The 24971-nt window shown below is 39.2% G+C and overlaps 2 protein-coding genes across 2 annotated transcripts in view; one reads left to right on the top strand and one right to left on the bottom strand.

The window, feature by feature from the left end:
- The first annotated feature begins 4406 nt into the window (after positions 1–4406).
- LOC101858338 (piggyBac transposable element-derived protein 4) lies at positions 4407–5439 on the top strand. The gene is made up of 2 exons (XM_005096380.1): positions 4407–4658; positions 4735–5439. The coding sequence occupies exons 1-2, from the start codon at positions 4407–4409 to the stop codon at positions 5437–5439; spliced, it is 957 nt and encodes a 318-aa protein (XP_005096437.1).
- A 4737-nt stretch (positions 5440–10176) lies between these two features.
- Positions 10177–24971, bottom strand: part of LOC101854160 (E3 ubiquitin-protein ligase parkin) — a 17552-nt gene continuing 2757 nt past the window's right edge. Inside the window, exons 2-12 of the mRNA XM_005096362.2 lie at positions 23847–24155; positions 22399–22600; positions 20375–20481; positions 19589–19666; positions 17888–18006; positions 16947–17083; positions 15177–15238; positions 13787–13921; positions 13146–13229; positions 12059–12176; positions 10177–10410 (exon numbers count right to left, since the gene is read on the bottom strand). Coding sequence (XP_005096419.1) covers positions 10307–10410; positions 12059–12176; positions 13146–13229; positions 13787–13921; positions 15177–15238; positions 16947–17083; positions 17888–18006; positions 19589–19666; positions 20375–20481; positions 22399–22600; positions 23847–24077 — 1377 coding nt within the window. The 5' untranslated portion in view covers positions 24078–24155 and the 3' untranslated portion in view covers positions 10177–10306. The remainder of the gene's footprint in view (positions 10411–12058; positions 12177–13145; positions 13230–13786; positions 13922–15176; positions 15239–16946; positions 17084–17887; positions 18007–19588; positions 19667–20374; positions 20482–22398; positions 22601–23846; positions 24156–24971) is intronic.

Here is a 24971-nt window from a genome sequence, read left to right as displayed (position 1 = left end):
GGGGGGGGGGGAGGTGATCCCCGCAGATCCCAACAGAAGGGACAAGAATTCCTTCGCCAGAAAATCGACCCTTTCGTTTCCTCAGACGCCCACATGGCTAGACAGCCATGCAAACAAGATATTTTTCCCCTGTTCAGTCAAAGAATGAATCCTCAATTGCAACAGAAGTATTTTCGGATTGCAACAGAAGTATTTTCGGGTTTAAAAGTGAGAGTCTTGTGAGAGAAGTGAGGCAAGACAGGAATCGGATAGGATGAGACAGGATAATTTGTGATAAATTTTTAGAGCCCAATGCCATGTGACCTCCACAGAAGTCTTTTTAATACAACAAATTGTTTCAATAATTGGTCGCTTTTAAGCACAAGCGGCTATCCCGAAAAATGCTGTTTTGAGAAAATCAAAGGTAAAGTTTTTGCCCCTTGTTTAGTTTCTTTAAAAGACAAGGAGGGTTTTCTCTATCACCAACCAAACACACCAAGGAAACCAAACTTCTCCTATAGGGGGGGCAATGTCCACTTTTGGTGTAGGTTAAGATTCCTGGAAACCCCCGGAATCTGGGTCAGCACGCTTGTCCTTAATATTAAAAGCAACCAATAGATGTGCTGCTGTCTTGCACACAGCTAGTAGTAGACCTAAAACTATGCCTCTACCCCATTGAAAGATTTTTCTGCCTAGTTTTCCATTTCACCAAGAACAACTACAATTAAGCTCCATTTCACTCACATTAAAGTTTTTCAAAGGCAACACTCTGCCACACGAAAAAGAATTCTTATTTTGGGCTAAGAAATGTTAAAGTTAATAATGAACAAACATAAAAATGTTAAACAAAGCAAAACATTATTAAAACTTTTATTTCAACCAGGAAATATAAAGTCTGCTAAAAGTAAAAATTCAACATGATAACAATTTGCAGTCATGAGATTATGGCAAACCAAAGTAACGTGTGTGACGACATGGACAAAAAAAATAAAATCAATCTCTCATATAAAGAACTCTTACGTACGCGCTAGAACCAAAGCATACCAAAGAAAATTATAATTGCTGTGATTGCTTTGCGTACCTTACGTAAGGTGCTCATAACAGTCTGTCTAGACCAACAAAGAAAATAAATACTTTCTTGGGACGATATAACGATATGTCAGATGAAAAAACATCTCAAATTTTTATGTGCAAGAAAAATTTTAGATAAAATCATAAATAATTTCAAATAATGCAAACAACTGTTTCTCAATATGCAACACGTCAAATCAGCATTTGAGGTTGATCTGATATATTATATAATATGTGAATGTTGTGTATTGAAATCACAGACCGTTCCATCACAAAGAAAATTGTATTCATCTTCATGAGAAAAGGCTATACATCGTCGGAAAACTGTTTAACTATCTTCTGTATGCTGTTAAACTGTACCAGGCCCAGAAAGCAAAATTGTACAGAAAAGAAAAAAAAACAGTTTCATTTTCGTTACAACTGTATCTTCATTTCGCTGGTTTTAGTTGTTTGGTTTTGTTGTTGTTTTGTTGTTTGTTTGGTTGGGTTTTGTTTTTTTGGGGGTTCAATTTAAAATCTGGCTTTCCAAAAAATATTTCTTGAGCACATACAACCAATAGGGGGGACCTACCACACAAGTTAAGAAACTGCAAGTTTTTAAATTTTGGGCTTTGAACATTTCAACAGCTGGTCGACGACATGCTTTGAGTGATTCCACATTTACACATACAGATCTGATTCATCTCCATAACATCCCAATATTGTCAACGTCGGTCCCATCACAATGAACAACAAGAACATACCAGTACTGCAGTGATGCCCTCCAACTCCAACCCTCAACATTCACTCAGTAGAGCTCACAGTTCTTGTTGTTGTTCAACTTAACCATTCTTCAACTCAAGTAGGCAATCCAAACCATTTTTTTATTTTTACTGTGGAATCAGGGTTTCATGCTATTATGCTATTGAACTCTTTATTCTGAAAACATTGATGTTTTTACTTTCTTCATTGCAGCTCAACAGTTAAAAGCTTTCAAATTTCCATGAAAAAGGGGTCAAAATACAACATTTCGCTAATTTGCTAAAGAGTTAATTTTGGATTTGCGCAAAAAGCAAACAAAATCAGAAAAAGGCTTCAAATTTGGTAAATCAGTCCCACCAACTACAAAGCCATCCCATTTTTTTTTTTTTCTTGAAACACCAAGGTAAACGGAACTGAATCAAGACAGATTTAACCCATCGCGAGGTTATAATGAACACAGGCACTTGAGACCCGAATTTGTGTATGAAACCACATGGTTTCTTTTCAAGGAAGATTTTCCTCGCATTCCTGCCCCAAACAACAAAAAACTGGTGTTGTATTATTCTATGTGAGAATGACTGAGACGTGTGAGTGTCAATTATTAATGAAGGCATGTATTCTGTATCTTGTAAATAATCTAACATGTTGTGTAGATATTGTTCCTTTTACATATTGATCATGAATAAACTGTCTCGTTATGTTCGACCCAAGACGAGACTCCTGTGTTCCTGATTGATGTTCAAGTTTGCTGTTACAAGTTACCTGGTCCAAATACAAGACGTTACATTGGCCACGAGGATGGGATCTACACTCTAGCAAGTGCAAGACACAACAGAATAGAAAACAAACAGTTTAGGAATTTGTTGACATCAGTCACTAAGGCGTTGGTGGCCTAGTGGTTAGGTTACCGGACTCCTAATCGTGAGGTTGCCGGTTCAGGGGTTCGAGCCGTGGGGCCCGGCGTTGTGTCCTTGGGAAAGGTACTTTACATAAATTTTCCTCACTTCACCCAGGTGGGAATGGGTACCCTGCCATAGACAGCGAAAGATCTTGTCCGTATGTTAGTGTTTTAGCGCCAATAAATGGCAGCTATTACTGTATGCTTCCCAGGAAGTTGAAGTTGTTTCAGAATGCTCTCTGGTTTGCTGGTGTAATAGTATAGATTGTGAAGCACATAGAGCTTGCTGTTGAGCGGAGATTTGCGCTATACAAATGCTATCTATTATTGTTAAGGCAGTAAATGAATCTGAAATGGCTGCAAATATAATGTTTGCAACCTGTTCCACGCATTTTACTGGGATGGTAGTGATTCAAGAGAAAACAGACAGCATTGCAATGCAAAAGTGTGAGATATATATAGCCCTCTGTGTTCCTGGCTAGGACAAGGAGAATTTGACACATCATCTGGACTATCACATAGGCAAAGACACTGACAAACAAACAAATTAAATCTATGACTAGGTATTGTTTAGAAAATTTTAACTTGCTTTTTCTTCACTCAATTTCCAGTTCAATGATGTTTGCTTCATATTTCTATCTTAAAAAATAAGGAAGTTATAAGCATTTTTCATGACCTGCTCTAATTTTCATGAAGTTCTCAAATTAATTCACCTCTGGGGGACCGGACAGTGCAAATTAATTTGCCTCTTGAAGGGTTAAAAAATAGAAAACTTAAATTTCCAGTTTTTATTCCATGTGAGAAAATTGTGAAAATTACTTTTGTTTCCACTGTAATATACGCTTAAAAAAAGGTATATAAAACCAACCTTACGGTACATGTATTTGAAAATTCGTAAAGAATTAAGCAGGTGGTTGGAGGGCACCACTGGTAGGTCTTACTTCTTTATATTTCGCTCAGTTGTTTCAGTCTGTCTGTCTTTTTCCCAGCACTTAATGACCATAGTTGTGTCGATGTGCTTCTCTTCACAAAATAAAGATTTTTTTTTTTTTCAAACCTACTAAAAATGGTGCTGACTCTTTTCGAAATATCAACAATACATCTGGAAAAAGTTAACAAAATATAGCAATTGACTCACTAAACAACAACCAAAAGAAAAGATAGACTCACTTTCACATGCCAGATAGATAGCTCTGGTCTGCATCAACCAGCACAGAAATTAGGTTGTGGGGGACAAAGATGTATACTACAAAACGGATCATTCCTCTTTCTGAAATTTTTTTTTCTTTTAACTTTCTTCAAAAAGCTGGTGGAGACATGTAAATAACTGCACATTGGATACTGGTTTTAAAAGTGACATATCATGTACAGTAAGAGGTAAAGCGAAGATTGCACTAAAAGAATTTTGATTTCAGAACCAAAACAAAACATTTTTAGCAGTGCAAGTAGCGGCTTCCAAGAACTGTATTAACTCATTCTCTCGGCTAAGCCGACCAGTCAGCTATGAAAACGTTTCATCTCGACACCTAGCAAACTGGTTGGCTATCAGCATTGGAGAATCAAAAGTGCAAAGTATTTGAAACCAACTTTCTGAATGAATTATCCATGTTTCCGAAACGGAAGTAGGATACGGATGATCATAAAAACCTTTCAAGATGGCGTTTTGTTTTGAGCATGCAAAGTCAGTTCGAATTGTTTTGTGGATTTCACCAGCGAAATGGCTGACGGGGGGGGAGATGAAGCAGGCCCTAGTTCGGGAAGGCGACAACGTTTTACAGCCCAACAAGCACTTGGTTTGTTCCAAACTCTTGCCAGTGATGACAACTTAGCGAGTGAAAGTGAGGTAGAATTTAGTGATGGTGGTTCTGACAGTGATGGCGAGCGGAATGCGATGAACTTTGAGTCTGATAGTGATAGCTCTAGTGACACTGAAGGATCAGCCGCTCAGCCACGCCCACAAACTCACACTGTAAACAACGCAGCAACTGACTGGGCTGAAATCTCGCAAAAACTAGGACCAGATCTAACCCCTACTTCACCAACAGAATGCTCTTACAACAAGAAACCAGTTTGGAGATGCTATTCCCCCTAACCGAAGACAAGTGCCAGGGGTGAATGCAAACCTCGACCAGTCATCCAGTCCTCTTGACTGTTTGAAAGTAATTCTCACGCAGGACATTATTGATGATCTTAACAAGTCAACAAATGAGTATGCTGAGGAAAGGTGCAGGCCACAGAGGCCTTGTATAAGAAAACGGTCAGTTCACCAAACATGGGAGCCAGTGTCGGAGTACGAGAGGGTGAAATTTTTCTGTGTGCTCATAGCTATGGGTCTTGAAGTTAGACCTAGTGTTCACGACTACTGGTCAACAGAAGAAATCATGTACAATGCATTCTATCACACCATGTTTCGAAGAGAACGATTCAAAAGCATTTACCACACCATGCTTCACTGCTCTGATCCAGACAGTGAGAACAAACACAAAATTGAACCGCTCATTGATGCTGTCATAGAGGCCTCCAGAGAAGCATTCTACCCGTTCCAAAATTTGTCGATAGATGAAATGGTCATAGGCTTTACTGGACGATGGAAATTCAAACAATATAATCCGTCGAAACCAAAAAAACATCACATCAAGACGTTTGGACTGGTCGACTCCACTACAGGCTTCGTCTTGCGTCTTTTGAATCACTTTGGGAGAGATATGTCCTACAAACCAGCACTGGATCACGATCTTACAAGAGAATAGGGGGCAGCAAAGATGAGCATGACAGCTTTCAAGCTGACAGCTCCTGAAGCAGCTGCAAGACAAGGCAGTGACACTGATGCCTGCAGAAGAGGTCGAGAACCACACCCCCAAAAGGAAAAAGCCCAGAGAGACCAACCCTGTTGATCGTTTTCAGGGCTCCAAACACCTGATCCAGTGGACAGGAAAAGACAGGGATTGTGTGTACTGCAGTGAGCAGAGTAAGGGCAAACGCAAAAGAACGTTTATTTGTTCAGGATGTGAAAGTCAGCCTTACCTCTGTGCGAAGATCTGCTTCAAGAGGTACCATCAAAGGCCCTGATTGGCCTCCCCTCTCCTCTTCCCCCTTCATTTTACTCTTCTTGAGTAGTTGTAATGGTGTATAGTGGATATTGTGTGTTTTGTGGTTATTTCATGAACGGCTATGTTTTTCTGCAAAAAAATTCATTTAAAAAGTCGGATATTTTCACTATGCGGTGTCATCATGGGACCACTCTGAACTGCATACGAGTCTTGACTGTGGCAAAATGGAGTTTACCTGCGATTCACACTTGGATTACCTCTTTGGATTACCTCTTTTGGATTATATGAAGTGGACATTTCATCACTTATGACTTGGTGAGTGCAAATTGAATGCTGTTATCAGTTCATCTTTTCTCATCTCATAGTTCCCTATACACACCCTATCTCTGAACACAATCATCATACTGTTTATCTGTTGATGTCATATGATAGTCCATTAAATTCCCTGTTAATCGATATCGGACAAATTATACTTTATCCTATAAACATAGATGGAAATGGGATTTTCCGATTCATCGTTGTTCTTGTTGCGACCCTCAAAATATCTGCCTCCAAACTAAGAAAATTGCGCGGAGTGAAAGGGTTAAATTTCCAGGCCACTTTTTTCCCAAGAATGAACAATGTTGTAGCGCTTTACGTTGTAGACTTTTCCCCCATACAGCATGCAGAGTGCAAAAACCTCTGTCCCCAGGCGCCAAAAAAGCAGATGGAAAACATCAGTACTATACCAGTATCTTGGCAAAAAATACCCCAATCATTACGAAATTTTCAGGACAATGAGAAAATTTAATGTGACGATCGCTTTTTCGTCAAAAAAGGAATCAGAACTGGAACTAAAAACATTAGATCTAGCACATTCATCATCCGAATCGTCATCACTGCGACACTGTAAAACAGCACTCACGCTAGGTTTTACTCGGAATTAAAATTTTTTAAATTTCACTCTGATTGTTGTAACCAAACTGATCTTTGCACTCAAAAGCCACACAAACCAATCTAAAAGGAAGATACAACTTTAACAAGTGCACATGTCAAAAAGGTGATAATTCCTACATTTTTGTTGCTATATTAACCCTATCCGTACGCCCTGGGGTCATGTTGTACCCCCCGGGTGGTATTCTTCACATTTTAAAATACTTCTAGTACAAAAATCTTTTTGAAACTTTCAGTATTTCTCAAAAAATCATTTTGACAGACTGCTACGCAAACCATACGAGTAAATTTCCTCTTTGGAAAGTAGTGGCACAAAGTTCCCCACGTCGTATGGACACAATAGTAAAACACAGCGTACGGATATATGGTTAAACTGTCACCGATTGGCATCCCGAGGAAGAAAGAGGCAACTTCTTACCATCACCAACAGGAATCCCATGGGGAAGGAGGGTGGGGGGGGAGGGGGTGTTAACTGTACCAACCAGCCCAAAATGTAACCTCAGTAGGGTTAAAAAAACCCAGCTGGCTGGTAATTATCAGGCCAGACCGGAAAAACGGAAGGTTTTTTTCAGCTTGGATTACAAAAGACAATATTAACTCTTAGTGTCCGGCTCGCCACCTCACGTGGCGCACTTAACGTAGCCAAAACGGCGGCACGCCACTTCATGTGGCTCTCTATGTCACCTAATATTCTGGGGCATTGTGTAAAAACTACACCGTGTACGGAAATCTTCTTTCTTAGAGATCACTTTAGAACGGAAGTACACAATTTTCGAATGCAGTTTGTGGTGTTTGGAGCGTTTTTTCCAGTGAATTTGTTGTGACTTTTTCAGTGCGAATTTGTCAACTCAAGTCAGCTCATTTGTTTATTATGGCTGCTGCCAACAATGGAAGACAGCAAAGGCTTTCTGCAAAAGCCGCCGTAGATTTGTTCCAAACTATGTGTGAGGATGAATCTGAGCAGGATTGTAGCGATAGTGACTCGGATGGGAACGACGTCATAGGCAGAGACGAGTCTTCGAGTGAGTCAGACCTTGATTAACCAGGTCCGTCAAATTCAACTTGTGAGTCCAGTAGAGGGGCGTGTCCTTCACGGGGTAAAGGGAAGGGGCTTGGTAAAAGAAAGGGAGCTGGTGCTGGGAGCAAAGAGAGGTCAAGATCTCCCCTTCTTAGGCCTAGTACTAGTACTGGAGATGGAAGAAGAGACGCAGAAGTAGGGAACAACTGGAGACAAGTGAATGAAGGGGCTACGGCGAAGAGTTTTCGGTTTACGTCCCCGAGAACAGGAGTTGACTTGGAGCTTGTGCCACAAGGTTTTTCTCCTGTCCACTGCTTTTTGGCACTGTGTACAACAACAATTCTCCATGGCCTGGTGACAACAATCAACGAGTATGCACAGCATAAATGTGCAGAGCTTCGGGATACTGCGAGTGCAAGATCTGTTTTTCGAACATGGACAGACATCTCACTTGGTGAGCTGTACAAGTCTTTTGCCATCGTTATTTCGATGGGTATAGTGCACAAGCCAAGCATTCACAGCTACTGGTCAAATGAACCATATCAGTGCACACCGTGGTTCAAAAAAATGTTCACATGCGACAGATTCCAAGCAATTTATCACACGATGTTACACGTTTGCGAGGTTGGAGCTGAAGGAAAAGCGAAGATTGAACCCTTTGTAATTTGTTTGTTACAACAGTTTCAAGCCGCGTACTACCCAAAGAAGAATCTCTCCCTCGATGAAATGGTTATCGGCTGGAAGGGCAGGTGGGCACATAGAATGTTCAAAGCGTCAAAGCCGAAGAAATATCACGAGAAGACTTTCGGTTTATGCGAGAGTGAAAGCGGATACGTCCTGAATTTGCTAATTTATTTTGGGGCTAAGACCTCGTTTGACCCTCGCCATCATGATGCTCAACAGGCAGAAAAGGTTCTTAGCACTCTGTTGTCACCTCTGTTACCACTTGTTTGCAGACACGTACTACACCAGCTATCCCCTGCTGAAATATTTATCAAGCGAGAAATGTTATTACACCGGGACGGTAAATATAAATCTACGTGACTTCCCGCCTGAGCTGAAAACAAACAGGCTGGCTTTCAGAGAAACGAGGTGTACATGCAGGATACAAAGTACCTTGTGTAACATTTCGAGACAAAAAAGCAAAGAAACCATGTGTCTTGGTATCTAGCGAGGCACAAGTACGTGCAACCGAGGTGAAAGGGGTGGACAAGCCGTTTGTAATTCAAGATTATAATAAAAACATGAACGGCTGTGATAAAATTGATCAAATGGTCCAGACCTATGGTACCTTCAATAGAAGAACAAGAAAGTGGTGGAAGAAGATCTTTCTGTGGACCTTTGAGATCACACAGATCAATGCTTTTATTCTTTACACCAAACCTCAGCCTGAAGGTGCCAAGAAGCTTCGGTTGCTGAAATTCAAAACGAAGCTCAATGATGAGTTGTGCAACCTTGCGACACAACATCTGGCTGAGATACAAGAGAATAATGACAACAGAGGTCATGCCCAGCCAGAAAACCCCTTGAACAGGGTCTGCAACAGCTCACATGTCATTGTGAAGTCAAAACTGACCCGTGAATGTCGAGTGTGTAGCACGCGCGAAAAGAGGGTGAGGACTTCAGTCTTCTGCAACGGTTGTGACAGCCAGCCATTTCTGCACTCAAATAATTGTTTTCAGCAATTCCATTCATCAATGTAACTGGGGTAGTGAACTGTACATAGTGTAAATCTTTTTTATAGAGTTCTTATCCAGTGGTGTGGTGTATGTGCTTTTTTACCTGTATTTCAGTGACTTATTTCAAAGTTACAAAAACTATTTTGTGTGCATCAGAAACCTCTGAAACTTTCAACATGAACTGGAAAATGGACATACTTTCATTTGATATACTGTTTCAAGCATTCTGAATGGATTATTATCTGCCGTGAATACATGTAAGTCGAAAATATGTTGATTTTTTCGTCTTTTTCATCAATTTCTTCCTCCATCAAGCCACAGATCTTTTCTCTCATGCCTCACATATCTTTTTCTTTACCAAAGTTGAATTGCTTGTTCATTTCTGAAAATTTTGATGTGTCATGCAATTACACAGATTAAAAAAAAAGAAAGTTATAATCATTTTACCATAGCCCCCTAAAAATCACAAAAAAATGGCTGCTTAAAAAGGTGGAATAGGCCCGTGTACAGTAAGAGTTAAATCTAAGTAGTGGTTAGGCGCTCTACTGTCACATGCAGGAGACCCCAATTGGATTCCCAGGAGGGAATAACATTTCTACAAAGTATCTCAGTTTTTCTGATGAGATACTGTATCCCTCTCAGCCTGGACTGACCCTGATAGGCAGGGTTGGAAGCCCGCCTCTAAAAGTATCTCAGTTGTGTTGATGGAGGTGTAAAAACACCAATATCCCCCCCCCCCCCCCCAAAAAAAAAAACCAACTGAAAAGATAAGGCTGTGTGTGTGGTGATGAGGAAGGGGGGGGGGGGGGGGGGTAGATGTCAAACCTCTCAGCCTGGCTCCGTAACACGGGGACTAAGTGTTCTGTTCTGCCTTCCAAATGGTAACAAGTTATTGTAAGTTGGCAAACACTGGCAGGCATCTGTATTTGATCCTCCTTCATCCAAACCAGTGGTCAGCCTGGCAATCTCTGGTCCAGGGCTTGACACACAGCCAACACCACTCCTTGCTGCAGCGAGAACACACCATGTGCATGCACCCACCTGGAGAAGGAGGACACAAGGCACAGTCAGTTATACGAGCCAGATGAAAAGTTTGGTAAAAGTACAGTCGAACCTGCTGTAAGTCTAACAGCGGCCTGCATAAGAATACAATCACCTGTAGAAACAGTCAATACAAATTCCCCCACCCCCCACTTGTTTTACATTATAATGATAATATGCAAGATACCTGCCAGTCTAAGACAGACACTTTTCTCATCGACAATGGATGGCCATCTAAGACAGTTTCAACTGTCTATGATTACTTCCTTCGCCATCACAAACTTTCACTTTCTAGTGAAACATAACGCACATGAATTAGATTTCCACATGGTGAAGTTGTGTCTTATAGTATCTCTGTCTTTCAGTTGGGATGCTTTATCCCACTCAGCATAGGTTGGCCTTGACAGGAAATGTTGAAACAGCCTGCCTCTAAAGTAAACTAAATAGTTTCGATGGGAAAGTGATGTCAAATGTGTGCCATCAGTGAGGGTTTGATTCCGAGAGAGACTCTTATTTCCTCTTTGGGAAGACCGGTCTCATAAACCAAAAAGTGAAAAGCATCAATAGGAAGGAACAGTATTATCTAAACATGAAAATTTCTACCAAAACACAAAATTCTCCGAGAACATCCAGTCTCATAGAAATAAATACTTCAAATCCTGTCACGAGCTTTTAGCACATATTCTGAACTTGGGCAGCTTACTGAAGTCTCAAGTTACAAAGACTAAGTTGCAATAATTCTTACTAAAACTAAAACTAATTAAAGTTTATTGATCATGAATGTACAAATAAATACTACAAGGTGACTGCCAAGCTGACTAAAAATTTTCGTGAGGTGTCCATAAATCCATTTATACTACGCCCCGCAAACGTGTGTGTGTGTGTGTTTGTGTGTGTGTGTTTGTGTGTGTGTGTTTGTGTGTGTGTGTGTGTGTGTGTGTGTGTGTGTGTGTGTGTGTGTGTGTGTACTTGCGTGTCCACGTATGTGTGTGCATGTGTGTGAGTGTGCATGCATGCATGTGTGTGTGTGTGTGTGTGTGTGTGTCTTATTATTTTTTTTAATGCTGAAATCTCACATCAAGCACTTGAATTTCCCAAGTCGGAATGTCAAATTGATACTACTTCCATTATAATTAGAAATAACACGAGCGAGCAAAGTTCCAATACAACTTGGGATTAGTCAACTACTAAAATCGGCATCATTATTTATGAAAATAGTGCTCTGAGTTTCTGCTGACATAAACTTTAACGGGTGCTTTCCTCTGGATATCCCAATTAAATCGGGATGAGTGGCAGGTCTGTCATCATCATCATCAATTTCCAAATAACTTTCCTGTTTCCTCTGGAGTGGGGGGGGGGGGGGGGGGGGGTGTGTCTGGAAACATAACATTTATTATCATGTTGACATATTTTATATGTAACTTACAAATATCCTGCACCAAATAGGGTCACAAGACCAAAAAAGAAAAACTTACAAAAATAACTAGAGGGGTGTACCTGAGTGAGCAAGACAGAGCAAGGACCATGTGAGACAGATTTAATGTAAGAAGCATAGTACTATTTAAAAAAGACACCAAAGACATCAGCACTTGTGATTACCAACACAGACTACAAACCAATGAGGTACAAGCAAAGAGTTTCCACTGACCACTTTTCTCAGTCTTAGTCTTGCAGCCCGGGCATGCTTTGGTAGTCTCCTCTATAAGGCTCAGGGATTCCTGCTCCCAGCACGCTCGCTCCGCTCTCTCTTCGTCCACTGTAAGATCCTTCATTAACGTCAGAAGGAAGAAAAATATTTTTGCTGAAGCATGGGTGGAGTTTTAACTACACATGGACTAGAAGAAATATGATCAACTATTGACTAGACAAACATGTTTGTTTCCTGCTTCCTAGATTCCACAACTTATACTTAAACAGACATGACTTAAATTTGCTCAAATTCATAACAAAGGAGTTTCAAATCTGAGTTTTTGTTTAGCCTGTTTTTGTTTCGTCTTGATCAAACTAAAATCATCTGAAAGCTGTATCAAAAGCTGTTTTTCTTTTTCCTTAACTTAACAGTACCTCTAAACAATTATCTTCCTTTCTGTCCTCTTTCTGCAAATACCCTAGGTACACAATAAGATTATACTATACAAGCATGTTCAATAGCAAAAATGGCTGCAAATACTAATGTTTGAACCTCAATAACATCAAAATAGAATTTAAATTTATAATGTTTGAATTTAGCTTCAACTTCACCATGGTAAGTTTAATTAAAGGCCAGACCTTTGAATAAAACGTAGATCTCAGAAAGGACTGGGCAAAGTGGGATATTGGATTAATAATCATCGTCATACAGGGCCAAATCAGAACCAGACATTGGTGATCACATTCACCAGTCATTTCTTTGCTCTTTCTCAAAGTGCATTGCATTCTTGGGTGATTTTCAAACCAGGTGTTGAAAATCATGGACTACAGCATACAATGAGATGTTTGCCACTATGTTTTACCTTTGTCCTTAGCCCAACTACATCTTGTATGCATGTGCCTCATATCTTTGCGTTTAAGTCCCAAATTTCTTCTTCTTTTTCTTCTTCCTTCTCAGAGACAGTCAGAGCGTCAGCCTGGTGGCATGCAGAAACTGTACAGCTCTTTAACGTACCTATGACAAGCTTTATATCCTGGATTACAAAAGTGTTTCAAACTTTATCTTGTATCAAACGGGGGGGGGGGGGGGGGGTGGTGAGACTCACATTTCCATGGAACGTCTGAGATTGCAAATGTTCCTCACAGTCTCCAGGATGGTACTCCCTTAGACACTCTCGACAACTCAGGAACTGAGGAGCACAGGTGTACAATAAAGATAACGTAAGACGCACATTGAACTTGATCCTCCATTAAAAGAAAATGACAGTGCGCTTTCATGACTTTCTCGTCTTAGTTTAAGTAAGAGTTTTACCGCACTTGCAATACAAATAAGTCATTTTTAAGTACCCAGGTATAGAGGTGTTACAAGACAGTAACAAACACACACACAAAAAAAAGGATAAGAGATAAGGATGACAGATGTTTGAAATGAAAGAAGGAGAAAACCACACCAGAGTACTCACCACCCACCCACGTTCACCATCATCTTAGTTTTAATTATAATAAGCGTTTTATTGCACTTGCAATGCAAATAAGTCAGATAAGTACTTATGATAAGAGGCGTTGTTAAAGAATAATTGAAAACGAAGTACTAAAATATCATGCTTCAAATGTTTTCCCCATTCACAAGTTTGTAGCACCTTTGACAAACTGATTATCTAACTTTTATTGTGCTGTGTCTCTCTAAATCAATGGTAACAGGTGATGGGTCACAGGTGATCATAGCAACTGACAATAATAATCTCACCTGACACTCCCGGCAGAGAACCCCCCGCTCAGAGTCCTCTGGGAAGAGCCCCATACCACAGCCAGGTGCAGGGCACAGAATCCCTCCATTTTGCAGCACAAACTCCTCAGCACCAAAGTTTTTGTATCGCTCATACTATACAGAAAGGAGAAAACATTAAGGGACTGGAAGGGGGGAACGTTAGCTTTTTATTTTTTTTTTTCTTAACTAAAGAACTACTGAGGTAGGTATTATCTTTTTACCTGTATTTCTTCGACATAAAAACAACTGTATTCTATTTCATAATTGGCAAAGCAAAAGACAGCTCAAAACTTACTTTCATAATCCTAAAATCTCCCACCTTACATTTTGAAATTCTGCACAAATAAATCATTTTTGCTTTGCATCTGTCAATGATTACCCCCAAAAAAAACAATACTTGTCCCATAATAATTTCAAAGTTCAATGGAATGAAACATTTTTAAACGTTTAAGAAAAAAAAATGACATTGTAGCCACGACCTCATCATTCACAAAATTCGACAAGGCCTCAAAATGTATTTGTTGAACTAATGCCTCTACCTGATACAAACAATCAGCACAGTGTTTTGGTTCTCTACACTACACCAGACATTGGTGCAGTTGTAGGAAGTTGTTTGAAGTAAAAGCAGCTAGACAAATATGTGAACGTCTTCATGTAATAATAATACTAATAATAACAGCTAGCACACTTCCATGCTCGGTAGCATGCTCTGCACACTTAACAACTATTATTACCCCAGCAGTCCTTGAAACACTCAGAAACATTCTCGGCTTTCTGAGAAGAATATCGTGAAAGCTGCGGACTGTATGCACGCAAATACAACAGTGGGTGTCTCATTCAACGAGGTCACATTCAACGAGAAGTCGGCTCCAAAAAGGCAATCCTTAATACCCGATTTTTCCTCTATATCTCTTTGTAAGTGTACGTCAGCTCCAACGAGGTTGCAATTGGACTGAAGTTGCTTTCAACGAGGTCGCGATAACCAAATAAAAGCAATTAGAAGCCCTAAAAGCGAAGAAGTTTTCTCCTTTCTGTCCATCCCACGATATGTGAGGATATGTTTCCACACGAGAAGTGTTCGGGAAAAAACAATAATTTTTAAGCACAAATGCCGGTCAGCACACAGCTCAAGCACGTGCACACTGATGCTGTTTGAGATTTTCGTCATCAGGGGGAACAACGTTTTAAATTACTTGTATTGGTACATCGTGTAATATAATAACTTGTCTCCTTTTTTTTTCTTTAGCCTTAGTCACGTTCAACGAGAGGTCAGATCCAAAGAGGACAACAAGCCGGCCTCTTCAACCTCGTTGAATGCGACACCCACTGTAATAAACTGAAAAGATTTTTCACTGTCTACATCCTGTACCTTATCTTTCCCCATCAGTAAGAAATGATGAGTCTCTTCTATGTAAGCTTCAGGACACCCAGCTGGGGAGAATAGCGGATGAAAACATGAAAATCATAAACTTAGGAGGAGGAGGAGGAGGAGGAGGAGGAGGAGGAGGAGGAGGAGGAGCAGGAGGAGGAGGAGGAGGAGGAGGAGGAGGAGGAGGAGGAAGAAGAAGAAGAAGAAGAAGAAGAAGAAGAAGAAGAAGAAGGAACAACAACAACATCAATACAATAGTAACAGTAATTTAAAAATAATAGCTACACAAACAAAAAAGCAGACATATGCGCGTATGCACGCACTCACACACACACACACACACACACACACACACACACACACACACACACACACACACACACACACACACACACACACACACACACACACACATGTACCTTACTCACAAGGACAAGGCAAGGTGTACCCGTGCACTGAATGCTCCACCAAGCGTTTTGTTTTTATAATCGTTTGTTTTAGTAAGTGTTTCACGGCACTTGCAACACAATAAGGTCATATAAGTGCCAAAGAATGGATGTGTTACAAGAGAGTAACATACACAAAAAAGGAGGAGAGATAAGGACGATAGATGTTCGATAGGAAAGAAGGAGCAAACCACACCAGAGCACCCGCCAACCACCCACCCACCAAGCGTCTCTTGCTCAGACTGTCGGAACTGTACTGACATGCACATACACACACACCACACACTCACACACATACACATACATACAAACACACTAGACCTGCATGTGAGCCTCAACCAGATTGTCTGAAAATTTTGCGCAACCCCCCCCCCCCCCATAACTTTAGAGCTTTTAAATTGTGGGTGTCATAAAAGGAAGGATTTCCGAGTAACGAGCGACCACCCGAACAAACACAATAAAGAAGAGACCTAACCCTAACCCAAACCCTATCGGCCTACCCCTAGGCCTAACCCAAAAAAGAACCTGCAACGGCCCTCATGTAAAAAGGCCAGCACAAGTCAAAAAAAAAAAGAAAGAAATAAGCACACTCCAAAATGGCCCACATTGCTATAAAGAGTTTGATACAATAGAATTGGATAAAGATCTATGAATCCTCCATATAGATCTCAATGATCTACATAAATCTAGATTGAGATCTAGTAGAACAAGTGAATAGGAATAGATCTAGAATCTAGGCCTTGAACGAGAAATCCGCATCCGATTCCGAAGAGAGGGACTCAGCTGAGTCTAGGGGTCTAGATCTAGATCTAGATCATCTAGATTCTAGATCTAGATTAGATCTTTATTCTAAGTAAATAATTCACGCACCTGATAAAATGCGTTTTACCAACATTAATATTACAGCACAACCTATAATATGGTTTGACACAATAGAATTGGAATATGAATCCTCCATTGAGGTCTATAATGATCTATATAAATCTCGATCTAGAGTAGAACAAGTGAGTCGGACTTGAAAGATTGTCGGATTTCAGACGATTGTCGGCAAACATGCAGGTCTAACACACACACTCACACAGTCAAACACACTCAAACACACAGATAAACACAAACTCACACACACACACACAAACACACACACTCTCACACACATACACAAACACACATTTTACTCACCAGGACAAGGCAAGGTGTACTCATGCACTAGATGCTCCACAAAGCATCTCTCGCTCAGACAGCTGTAACCGTACTGACAGAAAAAAACACACATACAAACACACAAACACACACACATACACTCAAACACACACACACAACTCACCAGGACAAGGCAAGGTGTACCCGTGTACCGGATGCTCCACAAAGCGTCTCTCGCTCAGACAGCTGGAGCCGTACTGACGGAAACAGTCCAGGCACATCACGTGGCCGGGGGAGCATGGAAAGATCAGGACCAGTGACCTGTCACAGACATGCAGGTTCAGTCAAAATTGTCTAAGACAGCCGCTCACTGTCAAGGAGAAAAGTAATTGTCCTGTACAGCTGGATGTCTTACAAAGTGTGATTTTAAAAAGTTACCAAAAAAACACAAAGGGGAGGGGGGAGATGGGAAGTGGCCACTTGGACGGGTGATCGTCTTGAGCAGGTGGCCGTTAGAGCAGGTTTGACCTTATACAATTTTTTTTTTTATTGTTTGAGTAAAGAGGGGTAAATCAACAAGAACACCGTTCATTCAGTGTAAGGAAACAGTAAGACAGACTGAAACTACAGAAGGAGAGAAAAAAATGCAAGACCTGTTGGTGGCGGCCTCCAACCACCCTCTCATTTCAAAAGAACTGTCACTTCTCATACGGATGCTCGTTCAACAGAGGCAAATAATACAAGATTCATGTTGTTCAGTTCAAAATAAACCATAGAATATTACAAGGGTTGTCGTGCTACAGGCACCTGGCCAGCTATCATTTTCATCAAGACATATGTGAGGTATGCTGACAAAATGAGTTACTTCTCGCAATCCAAGAAAGGAGATATCTGCTGAGAAATGACACGAGGTCAGATTGACAGTTTTTCAATTGATGCCATTTTGTTCAAATATTCCCTGTCGTTTATTATCCCATACTTACAAACTGTACAAGCTTCACCTATTAAGTTGATGAATCAATTTCCATAAAGGAAAAATCTGAAAAGTAACTCATTTTGTCAGCACACTTCACATATATAAGTGAAAAATAAACAATTTTATAAACAGAAAAGTTTCATCCTCACATGACATCTCCGCAGATAATGCACTCTATCCTGCGCCGGTTTGCCTGTACATGTTTCAGCACAACCGCTGTACCCGCCAGTTCCTCAGAATGACTCTCACAGCATCTCATGAGGAAAATCTGACGGAAAATGTTGATGACCACAATAATTTTAAACTGACAAATTTAATATCGAATATTTTTAACTCAATTTCAATTTCTCATTCTCAAAAAAAAAAATTTCTGGTATATAATATCTAAATGGGCAAGCTACTAATATATAATACATTTTTTTAACGCAGATTTTAATATTATACTAGCATCTGTGTTTGTCGCGGCGGCGATTTTTGGCATTTTTTGGTCCGCGAATCGCAGTCGCAATTTTTGCATTTTGCAAAAAAGACAAAACAATACAGCTACTTCATAACGTATTAGACATGTATTTTGATAAGTTTTAAAATGTTAATGTGTATCTATTTTCATGTGGAGAATATGTACATTACATTACATACTATTTATATAGCTGTCTGTCTTTTATTTTTCCCTCTTTGTTGTGTTTTAATTTGTTGGAGTGTTAATTTTTCTAAAAATTGTTCTGATGATTTGTTTTTCTTTTTTTGCGGTTATACAGCGTAAGGTCATTTAACTTGATGCTGTTCCTACCCTTTTAAAAGTATAAATGTGTTACGTTAGAGCGTGTCTCCACCAAAACCGAATATTGACACTGGCACGCCCCAATTGTGTGTTTTCATAATTTACATGTAATATCCTGTAGGCCTATTTTTTCTTGAATTACACACATTTAGGGTTAAAACAGCTACATGTAATATCCTGTAGGCCTATTTTTTCTTGAATTACACACGTTTAGGGTTAAAACAGCCAATCTTCTGACAGGTGGACACGCGCCCTAATTTGTTAATTTTTGTGGTTATTTATCCGTGCTGTTATAATTTGGGTTTCATTCTACTGTGAAACCTTTATTTTTCACGTTTTTACACTCTGGGTGACTACAAATGATATTCTGGTTGCTTAAAACAGAGCACAAGAAATTCTGGTGCTTTAGATTGTTACCTCTAGATCTATCAACATGTTGCTATATACGTCGTCACAGAGAGTTGAAAGCTTGAAAATTAAAGGCAACTTTTTTGGCAACTTTTGCCACTTTTTGTGGCAACTTTTGGCAACTTTTGGACATAAAAATGGCAACAAACGCAGATGCTAGATTACACTGGGGTGTATGGTCCATAAAACATTTAAAACTGTAAGCTACAGGAATAACCAACTGCAATAAGGTTCAATATGATATGGGACAGATGATCATATCTGAAAATTTATTAATTTTAGAACATTAACTGTCACAATTAAGACACTTAGGTCCCCGTAATTCCTAACTATTTCTGTGTTTTCTTCTTTACAACTCCATACCGATCCACGGCGTCAAATGAAGCAAAGATAAACATTTTTTTAAATAGAGTGAGTTAGAAAATTTGCAGTAATTACACACTGAACAACTAGCAAACTCACATGTAACCAATTAATAAAAGCTGTCCCTTGGAACTCACATGAACAGTCAGAGAAAGTCACAGTCAGAACCTTCCTCGTTTCTATCCATTTGTTATTTCCACCCAATACTTTGCCTTTTTTTCAAACTGCTATATTTAGAACTATTGTTAGAAGTGTTTCCTTTTGAATCCAATAGAAATGCCACACACTCAGTACTCACAGGCACATCATGGGGACAAGATTTACATTCTCCTCGTATTCTCGTATCAGGAGAAATGTCATCCCAGTCAGAAGGACCCTGAAATAATATTCACTTTTCATTCAGTTTTAAGAGTACTTAGCTGAAGTGTCCGCAAAATTACACAGCATAAAAAATGTTTAAGACATACCGAAGGATGGGTACAAAAAAACAAGGATGGGTACAAAAAAAATAAGGAGGGTACAAATATTATTTTTGTTTACTTTAAACTGCAAAAAATGTAACATTTTTATGACATACATTTATAACACTTGAAAAAGAAAATCAATATTCAGAAGATGTGCATATTCAGTATAGCTTCTCCACTGAGCAGTCTATTTCACTCTAGCAAAGACAATGAGAACTTTTATATTTAATGTATATATAGCAGGGACTCCACTAATACTAAACTATTGATGGCTCCAAAATAACTGAAGCATCCTGACAAAATCTCAGCCTATTTATCAAAGTTTGAACAAACAATAAAAGTCTCTAAAATATTTTTGAGAAAACAAAAAGACACTAAATAATGTAAATATATCCTGTTACAACATAAAAAAACATTATAAGTAGACATAAACCTTGCAGAAAGTTGAGACTGAGTACGACACTTTTGGCTATAGCAGCTTGTTGCTCAGACCATCTATACCAATAGTATGTTGGGTTTTTTTCAGACATGAACACATACACTGCAATCTCACATAATGCAATGACAGTTGCTATGATAATGCTACAACTAAATTTAAAGCAAATAATATAACAACAAACCCTTTCAACTAGAAAAGCTCCACTATGGCATTGCTTGCACTCCACCCTCAGTTTACCAGGCCTCACACAGTCACACAACTTGCAGAAAATGAAGAATCGGTTTTGTCCTGTAAAACAAATTTTGTCGTACTTTTAAAAAAAGTAAAAGTAATGCACTCCACAGGTGTAGGTTTTTCAAAGAAATAAGACATGTCCAGAGTATGAAGAGAAGTCAAAGCTGTGAACAGAAAGAAGACCTGTACTAGTATAGATGACCCATCTAAAATAAACACTTTCTTTCTCAAAAATTAATGGTTCATCCGTTTATTATAATGAATAATGAATTGAAGATAAGATAAGATAAGGTAAGATAAGATAAGATACATCTTTATTGTCCAGATCCTGGCACATTAGTTTGGTGTTCCACCACGGCTACACACACACACACACGCACACACACACACACACACACACACACACACACACACACACACACACACAAACACACACACGTACACACGTGCACGCACATGCACACACAAGTAGGCTTACAATCACATACATAATATAAATGAGCAACAATATAAACAATAGTAATCGTAAGGTAGATACACCCTCAATGTTATTTTGATGCATGCTCTAAGGTCGTAAGTACACTAAACAAGATGGTTAAGATGGAAGCATTTTGATAGATGATGGTAAAAATGACCTTCTGTATCTTTCTTTGTTACAGATCAGAAGCATGGGTCTTTTACTTCTGACTGATGTTTATATTTGAGGGAACAAGGGATGTTTGTTGTCTAAAAAGATGAAATTAATTTTCTTAGTGCAAGCTGTTATGTACAATTCATCCAAGTAGGGACTGAAGATGTTGAAATTTTACATGCTTTCCGTATTAGTCGATTTGATTTTTCTTTATCTTGTTGTCTTGTGTTCCCGGCCCATGCTGTTATACAAAAATTGATCATACTTTCTATGGTTGAATGGTAGAACATGGACATCAATGTTTTATCAACTTTAAAATACTTTAGCTTTCTAAGAAAAAATAGTCTTTTGTTCACTTTTTTATGCAGGAGAGAAGTGTGGACACGCCAGTTGAGTTTGTTGTCTATTGTAACACCCAAATACTTATAGTCTGACACTTGCTCGATGTTTTCACATTTCATTTTGAGTGGCTGCAGGGGCAGTTTCTTTATTCTAAAATCAACGACAAGTTCTTTTGTTTTTTCACATTTAAAAGCAGCTTATGATTTTCACACCATTCAGAAAAATTAAGTACAAAATTCCGGTAAGCGGTTTCGTTATGGTCAGCCTGAATTAGCCAATTATAGTTGAATCATCTGCAAATTTTATCAACTTGATGTTACTGTTGTTTATTTGGCAATCGTTCGTGTATAGTGTGAATAAAACTGGTGACAAAACACATCCTTGAGGGGCCCCTGTATTTGTTGTGATGTATGTCGATTAAGAATGTTTTAATTTTACATACTGGGTTCGGTTGGTAAGAAAATTGCCTATCCATGATATTAAATTGACGTTAACACCTATGTTTTATAATTTCTTTAAAAGGATAGCTGGATGACTTGTAACATCCAAGGAGGAACAGAAGTTACAGTTATAGACAGTACTTGCTGCCTAATAAAATTACAACTCCATTATCAGTATGCTGTACGCTGACTCATTCACTATCACTCAAATGTAAGTGATGGACAGAGTGACTACTATGACTATGAGTGTACCCAGCCTGGGAGACGAAATGTCAGTTTTGTCCATCCTTCTATAAAAAGAACACAACTATCAGACTATATGTGTTTTTATGTTAATACTGAACAAACAAGATTAAAAAGTGATTGAAAAAAAGGCACTGCACTTTGGCAACTTGCAATAGCATGTTTGTAATATTATCTGCATAGGTGTAAAATTATGTATTATGTGAAGTTGCTGAATTATTCATGCCAAAGTAAACCAAACTTCCCCACAAGGATCAATAAAAGTAGTTTTTCATTGATATATTATACGTATTATTTTATCTTCAACAAGCAAACCTTGTATTCGTGATCCAAGACTCGAGAAATACCTATTTTCTCTTGGGGGAGGTGGAAGAGATAACCTGTTCGTTTGTGGTGAACCCTCTATCTCAGTCTCCAGGTGAGAGCCAGAAGGGGAAATAGGTTGTGAGTCTGCTGCCAAGCCGTCATCTGACCAACAAAATGCATGTACAGTTGTGTGGGCACCGAGACCACACTCCTGGAGAAAGGACACAAGTTTGAAAAATGACCCAAAGGCATTTAATACCCAACAGACATTTGGAAACTGAAGCAGCAAAAATTAAATATCTGCCTGTTTGGCATTCATCAGTTACAGGTTAGTCTTCATATGAGACACACTTCATGTTTATGTTGGGTTTGTCCTTACGACAGCAGGACTGTTTTATCAAAACAGAGTCCCATAAAAACCAGAAATAGCAAGTCAGGTTTAGGAAGTACATGGTATACATTTTCAGTTCATCTGAAAGGCAAGTACAGTAAAACCTCCGTATCACTCCAATTAAAATGAACTCTCAGCTGTATCATTCCCTTTCTGCAGTCCATAGTCCCATTTATACTTTCTACTATATGCTTTAAAACCTAGGTCCAAAATGTATTTGCATAATATGTACTTTCCGCTATACGTTCATTTTTCAAGGGGTTTAAGCGATCAAAAGTCCGTTTACAACATACACTGTGCTTGTAGGCTAAAATTTTGAAAATAAAGAAACACTACTGAATGTGATCTAATCTTATCATACTCAGGAATGCCACATAATCAGATACAGTGAAAGGGCGAAATTCTCATTCAGAGGTTTTAGTCGCAAGTACATTCTTGCATACCTTTACCCCACCCCTCACACTCTCTCTGTCTGTCTCTCCCTCTCTCTTTGCCTGTCTGTCTCTGTCCATCTCTCTCTGTTTGTCTGTCTGTCTGTCTGTCTGTCTGTCTGTCGGTCTCTATGTCTGTCTCTGTCTCTCTGTCTCTCTGTCTCTCTCTCTCTCTCTCTCTCTCTCTCTCTCTCTCTCTCTCTCTCTCTCTCACACACACTTGCAAGCGGAGATTAATTATAAAGAGAATTTACTTGGTAAACCTCCCCTGTCTCTATTATTTTGGCTAGTAAGTACCACAGCTAAGAAGATATTAAAAATCTTGGGTCCCAAGGGAGGACATTTTATACAGGTACGGAAGTTTTTAGGGGAAGTAAAAATTATACAATAACTCCTATTTAAACTTGAAATTACCGATTAATACCCATAAAAAAGTCATTCTGTTTCTGCTTCGAATAAATTTGCCTGATACTGATAGTATAACTAGATCTAGTACAAGAAAGAGTTTATAGAAATGATAAAATTTTCTCCACCATTTCCTATTAAACCACTCCTTCTCCAATTTACAGCTTTTCTATAGCAACAAAACCAAAAAAAAAAAAAGCATGCCAAAAGTAAAGACAAAAACTACCAACCTTAATTAAGCGGTGATTTTCAAGCAACTGACCAGCAAGTACAAGATTAATATTGTTGGTCGCAGTATCTGCCTTGAGTGCCAGCTTTTCTTTAACGTCTTTTATAGAATCCTGGACAGTGACGTCCAACAAGTACGACTGGCTAGCATTGAATCTGACAACAATGGTCATGCTCTCTGCCACTACACCCAGTCCAACAGCCCTGCCATTTGAACTAGAGCTCATGGCCATGATTATCAGCAGTCATCAGCAGCTGTTTCAAGTGTTCTAAAGAGGCTACGGATTGTAGTCTTCTGCCATCTGATAATCCTGTGAGGAAAAAAACAGAAGATTATGAAGTAGCCTATTTTTTTTTTCTGGTTAAAGCAAATCATATTTTTGCTAAGTTTATTACATTCTCATTCACTACAATAAATGATTTGGTGTAACCTAGGCGAAAAACTGACTATGAAAAAGCCTTTGAGATTCCATCAAACACTTCCCAATTTTTTTAAGCTCTCAGAAAAATTTGCCATTGAAAAGGGAGTGAGACAAAGAGACCTCATATCACCCAAGGCCGTCGTTATTCGGACTCGAGTCCGAATAACATTTTTTCATATTTGGACTCGAGTCCGTATAAAAAAAATTCTTATTCGGACTCGAGTCCGAATATGAAAAAATGTTATTCGGACTCGGGTCCGGAAAAAAGGAAGTGACTTCGTTCTATAGATCTAACATTCAGTGCTTCCAATTTTCCGCCATTTTTTAGTTTCCCCCACACCTCTGCCGTCGTAAGGGAAAACGACGAATGGTCAAAATTTTTCTATTTTTGTATTTTTACATATTTCATAGAGTATTTAATTCTGCATCTGATGGTGTAAAAATTTTAGTCATATCTTAATCCGTTGTTGCGTAATTGAGAGTTCGTCGTTTTCCCTTTCACTGGCGAGCTCCGAGCCAAAGCTAAATGTAAGGGAGAACGACGAATGGTCGGTCGGTCAAGGATCACTGCTCTTTCGGCGTTGTCCCCTGGTCTCTGCCGTTGGGCAAATTCGGCATGGACGACGAATGACAAGTGGTCACTGTTGCGTCAGTAAAAACATATAAGGCTTTTTTAGCAAACAAACATACCACCACCCCCTCCCC

This window comes from Aplysia californica, unplaced genomic scaffold (assembly GCF_000002075.1).
Source record: "Aplysia californica isolate F4 #8 unplaced genomic scaffold, AplCal3.0 scaffold00127, whole genome shotgun sequence".
Taxonomy (NCBI): domain Eukaryota; kingdom Metazoa; phylum Mollusca; class Gastropoda; order Aplysiida; family Aplysiidae; genus Aplysia; species Aplysia californica.
Note: the sequence above shows the minus strand (reverse complement) of the source record. Positions and strands in the feature narration are given on the sequence as shown.

What these genes read in the sequence shown, in the direction of transcription:
- LOC101858338 (XM_005096380.1), top strand. Translation starts at nt 4,407, where the DNA reads ATGGCTGACGGGGGGGGAGATGAAGCAGGCCCTAGTTCGGGAAGGCGA. An exon ending in CACGCCCACAAACTCACACT is followed by an intron (nt 4,659 to 4,734) that starts GTAAACAACGCA and finishes CTTCACCAACAG; the next exon opens with AATGCTCTTACAACAAGAAA.